The sequence below is a fragment of the Oncorhynchus gorbuscha genome, unplaced genomic scaffold (genome assembly GCF_021184085.1).
Source record: "Oncorhynchus gorbuscha isolate QuinsamMale2020 ecotype Even-year unplaced genomic scaffold, OgorEven_v1.0 Un_scaffold_2255, whole genome shotgun sequence".
In the NCBI taxonomy this organism is placed as follows: Eukaryota; Metazoa; Chordata; class Actinopteri; order Salmoniformes; family Salmonidae; genus Oncorhynchus; species Oncorhynchus gorbuscha.
In genome coordinates, this window is record NW_025746814.1 from 15001 (window position 1) to 30795 (window position 15795).

Sequence of the window (15795 nt, forward strand, 5' to 3'; positions counted from 1 at the left end):
GAAGGGTCTAGCAGGAGGAAGGGTCTAGCAGGAGGAAGGGTCTAGCAGGAGGAAGGGTCTAGGAGGAGGAAGGGTCTAGCAGGAGGAAGGGTCTAGCAGGAGGAAGGGTCTAGCAGAAGGAAGGGTCTAGCAGGAGGAAGGGTCTAGCAGGAGGAAGGGTCTAGCAGAAGGAAGTCTAGTAGATGGTTCTGGGTACTATTGTTACATGTTATTTCATTGATGAATCCCCATCTAGTAGTTGATTGTTTTGTGTTTTGGTGCAGATGATTTGCTGACCCTGAAAGCCTCCCTCCACCTGAGGTGGAGTTTGTTGACATTTTTCAGAAAGTCAAGTACTCGGAGGAGGAAGGGTCTAGCAGAAGGAAGGGTCTAGCAGGAGGAAGGGTCTAGCAGAAGGAAGGGTCTGCTGGTGAGCCCATGTAGTGGGTCTAACAGAGATGTTTGTTTCTGTCCATTGTCCCTCTCTGTCACACAAAATCAATTTTCGTTAAATGTTAATTTCTTTGATGAATTTCTCATCGTAGTAGTTGATTGTTTTGTGTCTTTGTCGTGCAGATGATTTCTGACCTCAGTATACTCCGCCCTCCACTGGTGGAGTTTGCTAACTTTCTCACTCTGGACAACACATGTCCCCTTGGAGCTGGGGTTCCAGCATCCTAACAGAGATTTCTGCCCTTGTTTCTCCATTGTTCCTCATCTGTCACCAAAATCAATCTGTCTATGAAAGGCCAATATGTTCCTAATCTGTCTACCCTCTGTCTATCTCCCAATATGTTCTTTCTCACATCAGTATACCCGGGGTCTGTCTATCTCCCAACTCTGTTCCTACATCTGTCCCCTCTGTCTATCCAGCATCCTTAATATCTGTCTATCTCCCAATATGTTCCTACATCTGTCTACCCTCTGTCTATCTCCCAATATGTTCCTACATCTGTCTTCCCTCTGTCTATTTACCAATATGTTCCTACATCTGTCTACCCTCTGTCTATCTCCCAATATGTTCCTACATCTGTCTACCCTCTGTCTATCTCCCAATATGTTCCTACATCTGTCTACCCTCTGTCTATCTCCCAATATGTTCCTACATCTGTCTATCTACCAATATGTTCCTACATATGTCTACCCTCTGTCTATCTACCAATATGTTCCTACATCTGTTTACCCTCTGTCTATCTCCCAATATGTTCCTACATCTGTCTACCCTCTGTCTATCTCCCAATATGTTCCTACATCTGTCTACCATCTGTCTATCTCCCAATATGTTCCTACATCTGTCTACCCTCTGTCTATCTCCCAATATGTTCCTATATCTGTCTACCCTCTGTCTATCTACCAATATGTTCCTACATCTGTCTCCCAATATGTTCTATCTATCCCAATATGTTCCTACCCTCTGTCTATCTCCCAATATGTTCCTACATCTGTCTACCCTCTGTCTATCTCCCAATATGTTCCTACATCTGTCTACCCTCTGTCTATCACCCAATATGTTCCTACATCTGTCTACCCTCTGTCTATCTACCAATCTCTTCCTACATCTGTCTGCCCTCCGCCCTCCGCCCATCACCCAATATGCTCCTACATCTGTCATATCATGTAATAAAAATACATATCTCTGTTTTCCCTTTAAAAAAAGAAGCTCCGTTTTACTATCTGTAGCTCAGTTAGTAGAGCATTAGCATCGGAAGGCTTCCATTCCCAGGACCAGCCGTACATCAAATATATGCAGCGCGACTGTTAAGTTGCTTAGGATAAATATTATGATTATTATGATTCCATTATTTTGCTTTCAGGACCGCCTGAAGTCGTCCATCTCTGAGCCGTCTTCTGGGGAGCTGGTGCATCACGTCTTTATTCCCCTGGGCCTGGTATGTATTTACTAGACTGGTCCCAGATCTGTCCACTGGGCCTGGTATGTATTTACTAGATTGATCCTAGACCTGTCCACTGGTCCCAGACCTGTCCACAAGGCCTGGCAGGTATTTACTAGCCTGGTCCCAGACCTGTCCACTGGTCCCAGACCTGTCCACAAGGCCTGGCAGGTATTTACTAGCCTGGTCCCAGATCTGTCCACTGGTCCCAGACCTGTCCACTGGTCCCAGACCTGTCCACAAGGCCTGGCAGGTATTTACTAGCCTGGTCCCAGACCTGTCCACTGGTCTTAGTAGGTATTTACTGGCCTGATCCCAGATCTGTGTGTTCTGTAGTGGTCAACTCCATTGGTTGCTGACAATGCACAAGCTAGCAAGATCCCATTGGCTCATTCTAGCATGTATTTGCATATTACCATTATAGAACGCCTACTCTGTGAAGTGTGCATGTGCAATAACTCCATCCACCCTTGCACTCCTTCTAAACAACGCACATTTTTTGAAACTTTGCCAAAGTCTACAAAACTTAGTCCACTCTGTTCGTAACAAATTATAGTTTTGGGAACAGAAAACTTTATTGAGATCAAATATTTCAGCAATGAGAAAATTAGCAGAATGTCGGCCAAAATCAATCTCGCTCCATCTTCTTCCACTGCTGGCCAATGAGCTTCCTCTCACTACCATATTTGGTAGTGAGTGGAAACGCCAATCGGATGCTTCACATTCACCCTTTGAAATATCTGGTTCATTGTTCTATCTTTGGTGATACTGTATGATTATCTGTCTGTCTGTCTATCTGTCGCTGTCTGTCACAGGTGGACATCAGTGTTAAGTCTGATATCGATCCATGTCTCTCTCTCTCTCTGGTTTCAGATGGTGAAGACTACTGATGGGCCAGAGATGGGGGCGACTGTGGTCAGTCCAGCCTTGACCAGTGGTGCTGTGTCTCTACTGCAGAAACACCTGACCGATGAAGAGAAGGAGCTTTGGAGCTCCCTAGGGCCTAACTGGACCTTACACTGGTAATATAATCATATATGCTATTTAGCAGATGCTTTTATCTAAACCGACTTACAGTCATTTATGCATCATACATCTGGGTGGTCCCGGGAATCAAACCCACTATACTGGTGTTACAAGCGCCATGCTCTACCAACTGAACTATAGGTGAAACTGGTGCGTGTGTGTACTGCTATGATGTCTGTGCTTATCGATGTACAGATGCCGTATCTTAATTTGAGCCTGATTCACAAAGTAGGAAAATAATCCTGCAGCAACAGGAAATGTGTGTTGTGTGGATTATAGTTAGATATTTTTTGCAGGGGTTGACATTTTTCATTGATGCAAATAAGACATTTAAAATGGAAAATACAAACTTTAGAAGCCTTTTAACCCTTGAATACACTACATGTTTGCATTTCCTGTTGAGCAGGAAAATTCCTGCAACAACAGGTTTATCAAATTAAGATACGGCATCTGTATGATTGTGTGTAGTTCATATGCACATTGTCATCCATAGACAAGGCTCAAGACAAGTCCTGATCTTTGGCCTTTTTCTCTCCCAGCTCCCAGCTTGTTGAGTCTGTCCCTCCATACTCACCTGTCTTTCTGGATGGATGGCAGCCTGAGGCCGTTGACCCAGAAGGTCAACTTTGGGAGGACCCAATCAAGTCACAGCACAAACAGGACGCTCTTCAATACAGTGTAGAGGTATACTTACTGTAGCATAGGCTAGTGGAACTGTACAGTGTAGAGGTATACTTACTGTAGCATTGTCTAGTGGAACTGTACAGTGTAGAGGTATACTTACTGTAGCATTGTCTAGTGGAACTGTACAGTGTAGAGGTATACTTACTGTAGCATTGGCTAGTGGAACTGTACAGTGTAGAGGTATACTTACTGTAGCATTGTCTAGTGGAACTGTACAGTGTAGAGGTATACTTACTGTAGCATTGGCTAGTGGAACTGTACAGTGTAGAGGTATACTTACTGTAGCATTGTCTAGTGGAACTGTACAGTGTAGAGGTATACTTACTGTAGCATTGTCTAGTGGAACTGTACAGTGTAGAGGTATACTTACTGTAGCATTGGCTAGTGGAACTGTACAGTGTAGAGGTATACTTACTGTAGCATTGTCTAGTGGAACTGTATGTCATATTATTTAGATTGTAATTGATTAGATGTAATTATGTAATCATTCCTTCTGATTTCTTCCCTAATTTAGGACCCTCCTAACCAGGCTGAGGAAGGACCCAGCTCAGTCCAGCACACTGATGAATCGTACGTTTCTGACTTCCCCAATAACTGCTGTAATGCTTTTTGTTTACTGATTCACACAGTTCACGAGAAACACAGTTTCACCACTGATTATGGCACCTTTCACCTTTCACTAAGTTTTATGATAGAGTGCTTGGATCCAATAACTTCCTGTGTCCATAAAACAGAGGGGTGTTTAAAAAAAAGTTATTACTTTTCTATTATTTATATATTTCATATATAATATATAACATTATTAATAATACATCATTAATATAGTAAAACAGTAAGTCATTAAAACTAGTTTCCATTACAACCATGTTATTAACTCTTTATTCCTGCTGTAATGAACAGTCCTACTGTTTTTGAAAAACACCATCAATATTACAAAGAAACAACATCTGTGTCTGAGAGATGACAGGTAACACAAACTGATCACACAGTTAGATGACAGGTAACACAAACTAATCACACAGTTAGATGACAGGTAACACAAACTGATCACACAGTTAGATGACAGGTAACACAAACTGATCACACAGTTAGATGACAGGTAACACAAACTGATCACACAGTTAGATGACAGGTAACACAAACTGATCACACAGTTAGATGACAGGTAACACAAACTGATCACACAGTTAGATGACAGGTAACACAAACTGATCACACAGTTAGATGACAGGTAACACAAACGGATCACACAGTTAGATGACAGGTAACACAAACTGATCACACAGTTAGATGACAGGTAACACAAACTGATCACACAGTTAGATGACAGGTAACACAAACTGATCACACAGTTAGATGACAGGTAACACAAACTGATCACACAGTTAGATGACAGGTAACACAAACTGATCACACAGTTAGATGACAGGTAACACAAACTGATCACACAGTTAGATGACAGGTAACACAAACTGACAGGTTAACAGGTAACAATACTGATCAGACAGTTAAATTACAGGTAACAAGATACAACTGAGATTGACCCTAGGACTGTCTGACAACTGAGATTGACCCCAGGACTGTCTGATACAACTGAGATTGACCCTAGGACTGTCTGACAACTGAGATTGACCCTAGGACTGTCTGTTACAACTGAGATTGACCCCAGGACTCTCAGTTACAACTGAAGTTGACCCTACGACTGTCTGACAACTGAGATTGACCCCAGGACTGTCTGATACAATTGAGATTGACCCTAGGACTGTCTGACAACTGAGATTGACCCTAGGACTGTCTGACAACTGAGATTGACCCCAGGACTGTCTGATACAACTGAGATTGACCCCAGGACTGTCTGAGATTGACAACTGAGATTGACCCTAGGACTGTCTGATACAACTGAGATTGACCCCAGGACTGTCTGACAACTGAGATTGACCCTAGGACTGTCTGACAACTAGATTGACCCTAACTGTCTGTTAGAGATTGACCCCAGGACTCTCACAACTGTCTGACTGTCTGACAACTGAGATTGACCCCAGGACTGTCTGATACTGAGATTGACCCTGGACTGTCTGACAACTGAGATTGACCCTAGGACTGTCTGAGAGACCCCAGGACTGTCTGTTACAACTGAGATTGACCCTAGGACTGTCTGATAACTGATTTTGACCCCAGGACTGTCTGATACAACTGAGATTGACCCCAAGACTGTCTGTTACAACTGAGATTGACCCCAGGACTGTCTGTTACAACTGAGATTGACCCTAGGACTGTCTGATACAACTGAGATTGACCCCAGGACTGTCTGTTACAACTGAGATTGACCCTGGACTACAACTGAGATTGACCCCAGGACTGTCTGTTACAACTGTTGACTGTTACAACTGAGATTGACCCCAGGACTGTCTGTTACAACTGAGATTGACCCTAGGACTGTCTGATACAACTGAGATTGACCCCAGGACTGTCTGTTACAACTGAGATTGACCCTAGGACTGTCTGATACAACTGAGATTGACCCCAGGACTGTTTCTCCTCCAGAGATGGCAGTGAACTTCCACCTGAGGGCGAGAGAATGTTCAGCTGCAGCTACGGCTTTGTTGCCAGAAACAGCAGTGAACTCTCCGTGCTGCAGGGAGAAACTCTGGAGGTTTTTATTCTAGAATGTTTGTACTACATGACAACACTATAATAATGTGTGAACTGCATGTTAAATACTGTCTGAGTCTTAAACAAGACCCTACTCTCTATATAGTGCGCTTCCTTTGACCAGAGCCTATAAGGTCTACTTGTGTCACTCAACTATAATTTACAGAAGTTCACATGTATTGAATTATCCTCCTTACTTAAAAAGTTCTCACAAATGAATTCCATTCTGTGAGCTTTATTGCCTTGATTCAGTATATCTGACATGGCCATGAACACATAGAGTGAACACATTATTTATAACAACAAGTGAATCACAATTACATATTATAAATACAAATCCTAATTCGAATCCTCTCCCTTTTAGGTGATTGAGTCGTCAAATCGTTGGTGGAAGTGCCGCAATAACTTTGACCAGATTGGGTTTGTTCCCTTCAACATTCTGGAGCCTCTGTCTGCCCTCAACAACAACCATAGGGACAGACCAGTGGCACTCAGACAGTCCAAGGTAATGGACGCACGCACGCACACACACACACACACACACACACACACACACACACACACACACACACACACACACACACACACACACACACACACACACAGACAGACAGACAGACAGACAGACAGACAGACAGACAGACAGACAGACAGACAGACAGACAGACAGACAGACAGACAGACAGACAGACAGACAGACAGACAGACAGACAGACAGACAGACAGACAGACAGACAGACAGACAGACAGACAGACAGACAGACAGACAGACACACACACACACACACACACACACACACACACACACACACACACACACACACACACACACACACACACACACACACACACACACACACACACACACACACACACACACACACACACACACACACACACACACACACACGGTTGACACCGTTTCCACACTAACGGTGCCTCTTTACAATGATGTGATACAATTTTGATACAAAGTCCCCACTTGTTGTAGTAAACAAGTAGGGTAGCCTAGTGGTTAGAGTATTGGACTAGCAACCGAAAGGTTGCAAGTTCAAATCCCTGAGCTGACAAGGTACAAATCTGTCATTCTGCCCCTGAACAGGCAGTTAACCCACTGTTCCTAGGCCATCATTGAAAATAAGAATTTGTTCTTAACTGACTTGCCTAGTTAAATAAAGGTTAAATAAAAATTTAAAAATACAAATTACACACTTTGTGACTTGTCAGATAAATATCAGCAAGCTAGCTCGTGGTCTGCTTGGTTAACTAGCTAGTGGTCTGCTTGGTTAGCTAGCTAGTGGTCTGCTTGGTTAGCTAGCTAGTGGTCTGCTTGGTTAGCTAGCTAGTGGTCTGCTTGGTTATCTAGCTCGCTGCTTGGCTAAACACAGCATGTCAGCACACTCGGCTGTTGTACCTGAACTGGGCTTAATAGACACATACTCACCCACTCATCTGAGTTACCCTGTGTGTTCGTGTCTCTGTTTGACAGAAGGTGCCCTCTGACCCTGCAAGGCACTTCTCCTACACCCCCTCCAGCCGAGAAGGGGCCAACCTCCCCGCCGTGCCCCGCCGTCCTCACAGCATGTCCCCCTCCATGACAGGGGGCGACAGAGACAAAGGTAAGCCTGTGGTTTGGTGGTCTATAGTGGTCAGTGTCACCACCCACCTCCAGCTACACATTCCTCCTTCTGACCGTTGGCACACTTTCCTCCATGTATTTAAATAGTTTAGCCAATGAGGTTTCTGCATTATGATGCATTTACATGACTCAAAAACATTCTATGACAGCCATGTTAACTCTTCATTTACATGACACTACAACATTCTATAACAGCCATGTTAACTCTTCATTTACATGACACTACAACATTCTATGACAGCCATGTTAACTCTTCATTTACATGACACTACAACATTCTATGACAGCCATGTTAACTCTTCATTTACATGACACTACAACATTCTATGACAGCTATGTTAACTTTTCATTTACATGAACTCACTACAACATTCTATGACAGCCATGTTAACTCTTCATTTACATGACACTACAACATTCTATGACAGCCATGTTAACTCTTCATTTACATGACACTACAACATTCTATGACAGCCATGTTAACTCATTTACATGACATTTACATGACACTATGACAACATTCTATGACAGCCATGTTAACTCTTCATTTACATTTACAACATTCTATGACAGCCATGTTAACTATTTACATGACACTACAACATTCTATGACAGCCATGTTAACTTTTCATTTACATGACACTACAACATTCTATGACAGCCATGTTAACTCTTCATTTACATGACAATACAACATTCTATGACAGCCATGTTAACTCTTCATTTACATGACACTACAACATTCTATGACAGCCATGTTAACTCTTCATTTACATGACACTAACATTCTAACAGCAACATGCTATACATGACTATATCATTCTATGCTCTGCAGTAGTGAACCCAACTCAACATGCTATACATGACTAATAAGCTGCTGCAGTAGTGAGGAGGCTGTACAGTATAACACTAACTCTGCATAGAATGTAACTGCTGTAACAAAGACATGACTCTTACAGACATAACGTAACTACTATAATAAAGATATGTCTGTCTTATAGACATAAAGTAACCACTATAATAAAGATATGTCTGTCTTATAGACACAAAGTAACTACTATAACTAATATATGACTGTCTTATAGACATAAAGTAACTACTATAACTAATATATGACTGTCTTATAGACATAAAGTAACTACTATAACTAATATATGACTGTCTTATAGACATAAAGTAACTACTATAACTTTGACTGTTTTCTTCTTAGTATTTTGTGTTTTCTTTATATATTTGGTCAGGCCAGGGTGTGACATGGGTTATTGTGGTGTGTTTTTGTCTTAGGGGTTTTGTGGGGTGTCTACGTAGTCTATGGCTGCCTGAGGCGGTTCTCAATCAGAGTCAGGTGATTATCGTTGTCTCTGATTGGGAACCATATTTAGGCAGCCATATTCTGTGAGTGTTTCGTGGGTGATTGTTCCTGTCTTTGTGTTTGCACCAGATAGGGCTGTTTCGGTTTTCATTATTTCATTTCATTATTTTTGTAGTTTCTGCATGTATAGTTTTTCCTTCATTAAAATATCATGAATCATCATCACGCTGCATTTGGTCCGATCCTTGTTCTACCTCTTCATCAGAGGAGGAGATAGAAGAGAAATGTTACACTCATAGACCATTACACTCTTACAGACATAAAGTAACATAAAGTAACTAATATATGACTGTCTTACAGACATAAAGTAACCACTATAATAAAGATACAGTGGGGCAAAAAAGTATTTAGTCAGCCACCAATTGTGCAAGTTCTCCCACTTAAAAAGATGAGAGAGGCCTGTAATTTTCATCATAGGTACACTTTAACTATGACAGACAAAATTAGGGGGAAAAATCCTGAAAATCACATTGTAGGATTTTTTTATGAATTTATTTGCAAATGATGGTGGAAAATAAGTATTTGGTCAATAACAAAAGTTTATCTCAATACTTTGTTATATAACCTTTGTTGGCAATGACAGAGGTCAAATGTTTTCTGTAAGTCTTCACAAGGTTTTCACACACTGTTGCTGGTATTTTGGCTCATTCCTCCATGCAGATCTACTCTAGAGCATAGTCGAAACATTTGTTCTTTTAACTGAACGAGTCTGAAAGATCAGAGTCAGTAAAAAGAGCCAACCTTTCCATCACTGCAACTCACTGCCTGGAGGCGGGACTTACAACCAACAGGTGGGAGAGAATGCCTCTGATTGGATAGAAAGTTAAGGGTGATTGACTGATGAGCTGTCAGGCATTCTAAATAAAAAGGGACAAACTAGGGGTGTATAGAGAAATACTAAATCTGAATGGGTGGCTGTTTTAACAATCCTATTCTCTATATAGTGCACTACTCTTTTTTTACAATTCAATACCAGAAATAGTACACTATATCGGGAATAGGGTGCCATTTGGGATTCAGAATAGCACTACTCTTATCAGACACTCCGTGTTTTCTGTTCATAACACTGCAGACCGGCTGGCTACTTCTAAAGGTTTAGTGGTTGTGTTATACCTGCATGTTCTGTATCATGTGGCTAAGCCTCCTGATAACATCCACCCACTCTAGATCCCTCTGGTAAAATGGGTTAAATGACTACAATGTAGTCAATGTAATGTCTAACCCTAAAGCTGTGTAGTCCAAGTCAATGTAGTCAATGTAATGTCTAACCCTAAAGCTGTGTAGTCAATGTGTAGTCAATGTGTAGTCAATGTGTGTGTGTGTGTGTGTGTGTGTGTGTGTGTGTGTGTGTGTGTGTGTGTGTGTGTGTGCATGTGCGCGTGCGTGTGTAGTTGTGTGTGTGTGATAGAATACATGTTTATAAGTGAGAACATGCTTGTAACAGTGTGTGCACATTCTTAACTGACATTAAATGTGTGTGGGACCCCTGTACACAGGCTTTATGGTGAACGATGAGCTCCTCCAGCGGCTGGCCAACGGCAGGGCGGGCTCCATCCGTCCCCTAGTGATCCCCCGCACCACAGACACCTCGGCCCCCCTGGACTACCACTCCCCTCCTGCGGAGGTAGAGGGCTGGCTGAGAGGGAAGGGCTTCACTGAGCCGTGAGTGGGTGTAGTGGAGCGAGTTCAGTCTACTACAGTATACTTGATATACACGATACTTCTGTCACACGTCTATCCTTTCTAGCATGGCCATAATAAAGACCACATTACCTTACTCTACCCTATCTCTCTCTCTCTATTCATGACAGTAACACTTCTGACCACATTACTCTGCCCTGATCTCTCTCTCTCCATTCAGGACAGTAACACTTCTGACTGACCACATTACTCCTATCTCTCTCTCTCCATTCAGGACTCTGCCCTATCTCTCTCTCTCCATTCAGGACAGTAACACTTCTGACCACATTACTCTGCCCTATCTCTCTCTCCATTCAGGACAGTAACACTTCTGACCACCTTACTGTCCCTTATCTCTCTCTCCATTCAGGACAGTAACACTTCTGACCACATTACTGTCCATTTAGTACTTATCTCTCCCTCTCCATTCAGGACAGAAACACTTCCCTGACCAGCAGGACAGTACTGTCCAATATCTCTCTCTCATTCAGGACAGTAACACTTCTAACCACCTTACTGTCCCATATCTCTCTCTCCATTCAGGACAGTAACACTGCTGGGGAGACTCACTGGTGCTGAGCTCTTCGCCCTGAGTAAAGAGGACCTGCGTATGTTTTCACCAGAGGAGGGTGCCAGAGTGTACAGCCAGATGATGGTGCAGAAGGCTTTATTGGAGGTACAAGCAACCCTATTAACTCGCAACACCATTGACTGGCAACACCATTGACTGGCAACCCCATTGACTGACAACCTCATTGACTGGCAACGCTTATTGACTGGCAACCCTATTGACTGGCAACGCAACCCCATTCTTGACTGGCAACCCTATTGACTGGCAGCCTCATACACTGGCATCCTCATACACTGGCAACCCCATTCTCATCACAACTCTTATAGTGTTGTATCAAAACACATCACTTCCTCGTTAATCCTCTTATTTCTCATTTCCCTCTGTTTCCTTCTCTTCCCTGGTTGACTCAACTCTCACATTATAGATAGATCCTTGGTTCCCATGCCCTTTTTCTCTTCTCTCCTCTCCTCTCCCTCCTTCTCTCCCTCCTCCCTCTCTCCCCCCTCTTCTCCTCTCTCCTCTCCCTCTTCCCTCCCTCCTTCCTCCCTCACTCTCTTCTCTCTCCCTCTCCTCTCCCTCTCACTCCTCTTCCCTCCCTCCCTCCTTCTTCCCTCCTCCTCTCTCCCTCTCTCTCCCCTCCTTCCTCTCACTCCCCTCTTCTTCCCTCCCTCCTTCTCTCCTTCTCCTCTCTCCTCTCTCCCTCCCTCCTCTCCTCTCACTCCTCTCCCTCCCTCCACTTCCCTCCCTCCTCTCCTCTCCCTCCCTCCTCCTCTCACTCCTCTCCCCTCCTCCCTCCCTCCTCACTCCTCTTCCCTCCTCCTCTCCTTCTCCTCCTCTTCCTCCCTCCTTCTCCTCTCACTCCTCTCCTCCCTCCTTCTCCTCTTCCCTCCTCTTCCTCCTTCTCCTCCTCCCTCCCTCCTTCTCCTCTCCCTCCTCTCCTCTTCCCTCCCTCCTTCTCCTCTCTCTCCTCTTCCTCTCCTCTTCCCTCCCTCCTTCTCCTCTCCCTCTCCTCTTCCCTCCCTCCTTCTCCTCTCTCTCTTCTCCTCTTCCCTCCCTCCTTCTCCTCTCACTCCTCTTCCCTCCCTCCTTCTCCCCTCTCTCCTCTTCCATCCCTCCTTCTCTCTCCTCTTTCCTATTCAGTATGACTGGGAGTCTCTGGGAGTTTCTGGGTGTAGATGAATTAATACTTCTAATGACGGACTGGTGTTAGATGTGTAACACATGAATCTCATACAATATATTGTTGGATGGACAAGGTTGTTTAAAATGTCAAGTTATGTTAAACGGACTATACTTTCTGTTTTAATTAATTGAAGGGAGTGAAGTGAGTCATGTTCCATTTTGGAATCTAACGAATGTATTGTAGAACCTTAATCCAACACCTAGAGACTTCCTCAAGAGGTTCAGACCTCTTGGTGTAATGGTTAGGGTGTTAGCTTGACAGTCACTGGACCAGGGTTAGAGTCCCGGTTTGGGCTACCCCTGAATTTGCTACACTGTGGCCAGGACTACATGTCAGAAGGGGGCACCTCCATCGGAGAGGTGTGTACACATGAGGGACTTGGTAAAGCGTGGGGATACACTCTCCAGAAGGAAGGGGCTAATGACCGTTACGCCAAGAGGTCTGAACCTCTTGACGAGGTTGCTAGGTGTTGGCTGGACTACTGGGTTGCAAAGTAGTTCAGCCAGTCTGGGTGACTTCCCCATTAACGAGTTCTACTACAATATCACAAAGCACAGCTAACTGTCTCACTGGAAGTGAACATTAGCAAAGTAAATCTACTAGTCCTTAACATTAGCAAAGTAAATCTACATTTTATAAAGTCTGACCAACTACAGCTAACGTGACTTGAGCAAAGTAACTACTAGCTCCTTAACATTAGCAAAGTAACTTACTACTAGCTAGCTTTAACTTAACGCTCAGCAAAGTAACTCTACTAGCTCCTTAACATTAGCAAAGTAACTCTACTAGCTCCTTAACATTAGCAAAGTAACTCTACTAGCTCCTTAACATTAGCAAAGTAACTCTACTAGCTCCTTAACATTAGCAAAGTAACTCTACTAGCTCCTTAACATTAGCAAAGTAACTACTAGCTCCTTAACGTTAGCAAAGTAACTCTACTAGCTCCTTAACGTTAGCAAAGTAACTCTACTAGCTCCTTAACATTAGCAAAGTAACTCTACTAGCTCCTTAACGTTAGCAAAGTAACTCTACTAGCTCCTTAACATTAGCAAAGTAACTCTACTAGCTCCTTAACATTAGCAAAGTAACTCTACTAGCTCCTTAACATTAGCAAAGTAACTCTACTAGCTCCTTAACATTAGCAAAGTAACTCTACTAGCTCCTTAACTCTACTAGCTCCTTAACATTAGCAAAGTAACTCTACTAGCTCCTTAACGTCAAAGTAACTACTAGCTCCCTAATGTTAGCAAAGTAACTACTAGCTCCCTAATGTTAGCAAAGTAACTACTAGCTCCCTAATGTTAGCAAAGTAACTACTAGCTCCCTAATGTTAGCAAAGTAACTACTAGCGCCTTAACAGACTGTATTTCTTCCTTTCTTTCTCGGTCTCTCTCTCCATTTCTATTAGGATGTCCGCAAATCTACAGAGCTGGAGACAATGATGGAGAAACAGAAACAAAAAGCAGACTTCCAGCTGGAGAGCAGGAGGCTGTGACCAAGAACAAGCTATACACATGTATATCACTGAAGCACAGATATCACTGGTTATAATATAATAATAATATAATATATGCCATTTAGCAGACACTTTTATCCAAAGCGACTTACAGTCATGTGTGCATACATTCTACGTATGGGTGGTCGCAGGAATCGAACCCACTACCCTGGCGTTACAAGCGCCATGCTCTACCAACTGAGCTACAGAAGGAAAGCTGGTTGATGGATGCCAACACAATTACATTACTGTCACTGTTTAAGATGACACACAAACTCACTAACATTGTCTGTATGGAGACTCTGATACAGAGATTTCACTTTTAAAGGGTAGTTCACCCAAACTATAAAATTACTTGGTTTTCTTAAGGCGTCCGCATGCTTCCCAGCCAAAACAGTTCGGAAGAGTTTGTGCTTTTATTATGATGACATTTTGTGACGTTGTTTGTTTTGGACATTGGTGAAGGTTTTTTAGGCTGTTCAGGCACAACATTTTTCTGGATGCAAGCAGAAGTTTTGAGCCAAAGTCTACGCCCCTTCGTCCATGATTGGTCAACAGTAGGGATTTTTCAATAAAGTCTTTGTTGTCATTCAATGAGAGATGACTCATTTTCATGCAAGAGTTTTCATTGAAAAATACTGCACCAAACATCTTTAGATGGACAAAGATCTCCTTAAAAATTAAATTAACGACAGATTTCTTGAGTTACAGTATCTTAGAACAAATCTGACTATTTTGAGGAGGTGTATACTGGTTACGGCATCTCAAAATGGACAAACAGTATTGTTGCCAATTTTTTTGTTTCAGTTCGGCTAGCCGAGTTCAGCTAGGCGCCAGCCAAACTGAAGCCTGCTGACGCCTTTACCCTGTAAGCAGTCTATCACATTTTAGGAGAAGACCCAGAAGCATACAGTGTCGAAGTAACACAAGTTTATTACTAGAACAGGGGTCAGTAATCCAGATCAGAGTCCCTAAGGTAAAGAACAGCAGGCAGTCTCTGGGTCAGGTAAGGCAGAGGTTAATAATCCAATGTGGTGTGACAAGGTACAGAATGGCAGGGTCAGGGTCAGGGCAGGCAGAAAGGTCAAAAACCGGGAAAACTAGAAAACCGAAACTAGAACAAGACAGGAGCAAGGGGAAAACGCTGTAAGTTTGATGTACAAAGCGACCTGGCAACAGACAAACAGAGAACACAGGTATAAATACACTGGGGATAATGGGGAAGATGGGCGACACCTGGAGAGAGGTGGAGACAAGCACAAAGACAGGTGAAACAGATCAGGGTATGACACTTCTAGGATATATGTTAATGTTGCACATTTCCCCTGCTGCTGTTTGACCTGGTTTGTGTTAGACAAGATGACTTCTAGGTTATATGTTAATGTTACACATTTCCCCAAATTAGGGGAGGGAATAAGTAGGAAATCTGGGAATCCTCCAAGTAGGAGGAAAAGCACTTCATGATGACAGAAGTGAGAACTATGGGGCGAGAGTCATTTTGTTAAGTTACCTTTGCTTTCTTGGGTACAAGAACAATGGTGGACATCTTGAAGCAAGTGGGGCCATGATTGGGAGTCCCATAGAGCGGTGCACAATTGGCCCAGCGTCGTCCGGGTTTGGCT

General features: G+C 43.1%; 1 protein-coding gene across 1 annotated transcript in view; it reads left to right on the forward strand.

Annotated features, from left to right (window-relative positions):
• Nucleotides 1-14785, forward strand: part of LOC124025456 (epidermal growth factor receptor kinase substrate 8-like protein 1) — a 24883-nt gene extending 10098 nt beyond the window's left edge. The window contains exons 5-15 of the mRNA XM_046338896.1: nt 281-338; nt 1781-1868; nt 2745-2893; nt 3437-3581; nt 4096-4151; nt 6126-6234; nt 6598-6738; nt 7723-7852; nt 10741-10906; nt 11468-11600; nt 14087-14785. Coding sequence (XP_046194852.1) covers nt 281-338; nt 1781-1868; nt 2745-2893; nt 3437-3581; nt 4096-4151; nt 6126-6234; nt 6598-6738; nt 7723-7852; nt 10741-10906; nt 11468-11600; nt 14087-14173 — 1262 coding nt within the window. The 3' untranslated portion in view covers nt 14174-14785. The remainder of the gene's footprint in view (nt 1-280; nt 339-1780; nt 1869-2744; nt 2894-3436; nt 3582-4095; nt 4152-6125; nt 6235-6597; nt 6739-7722; nt 7853-10740; nt 10907-11467; nt 11601-14086) is intronic.
• The last annotated feature ends 1010 nt before the right edge of the window (nt 14786-15795 follow it).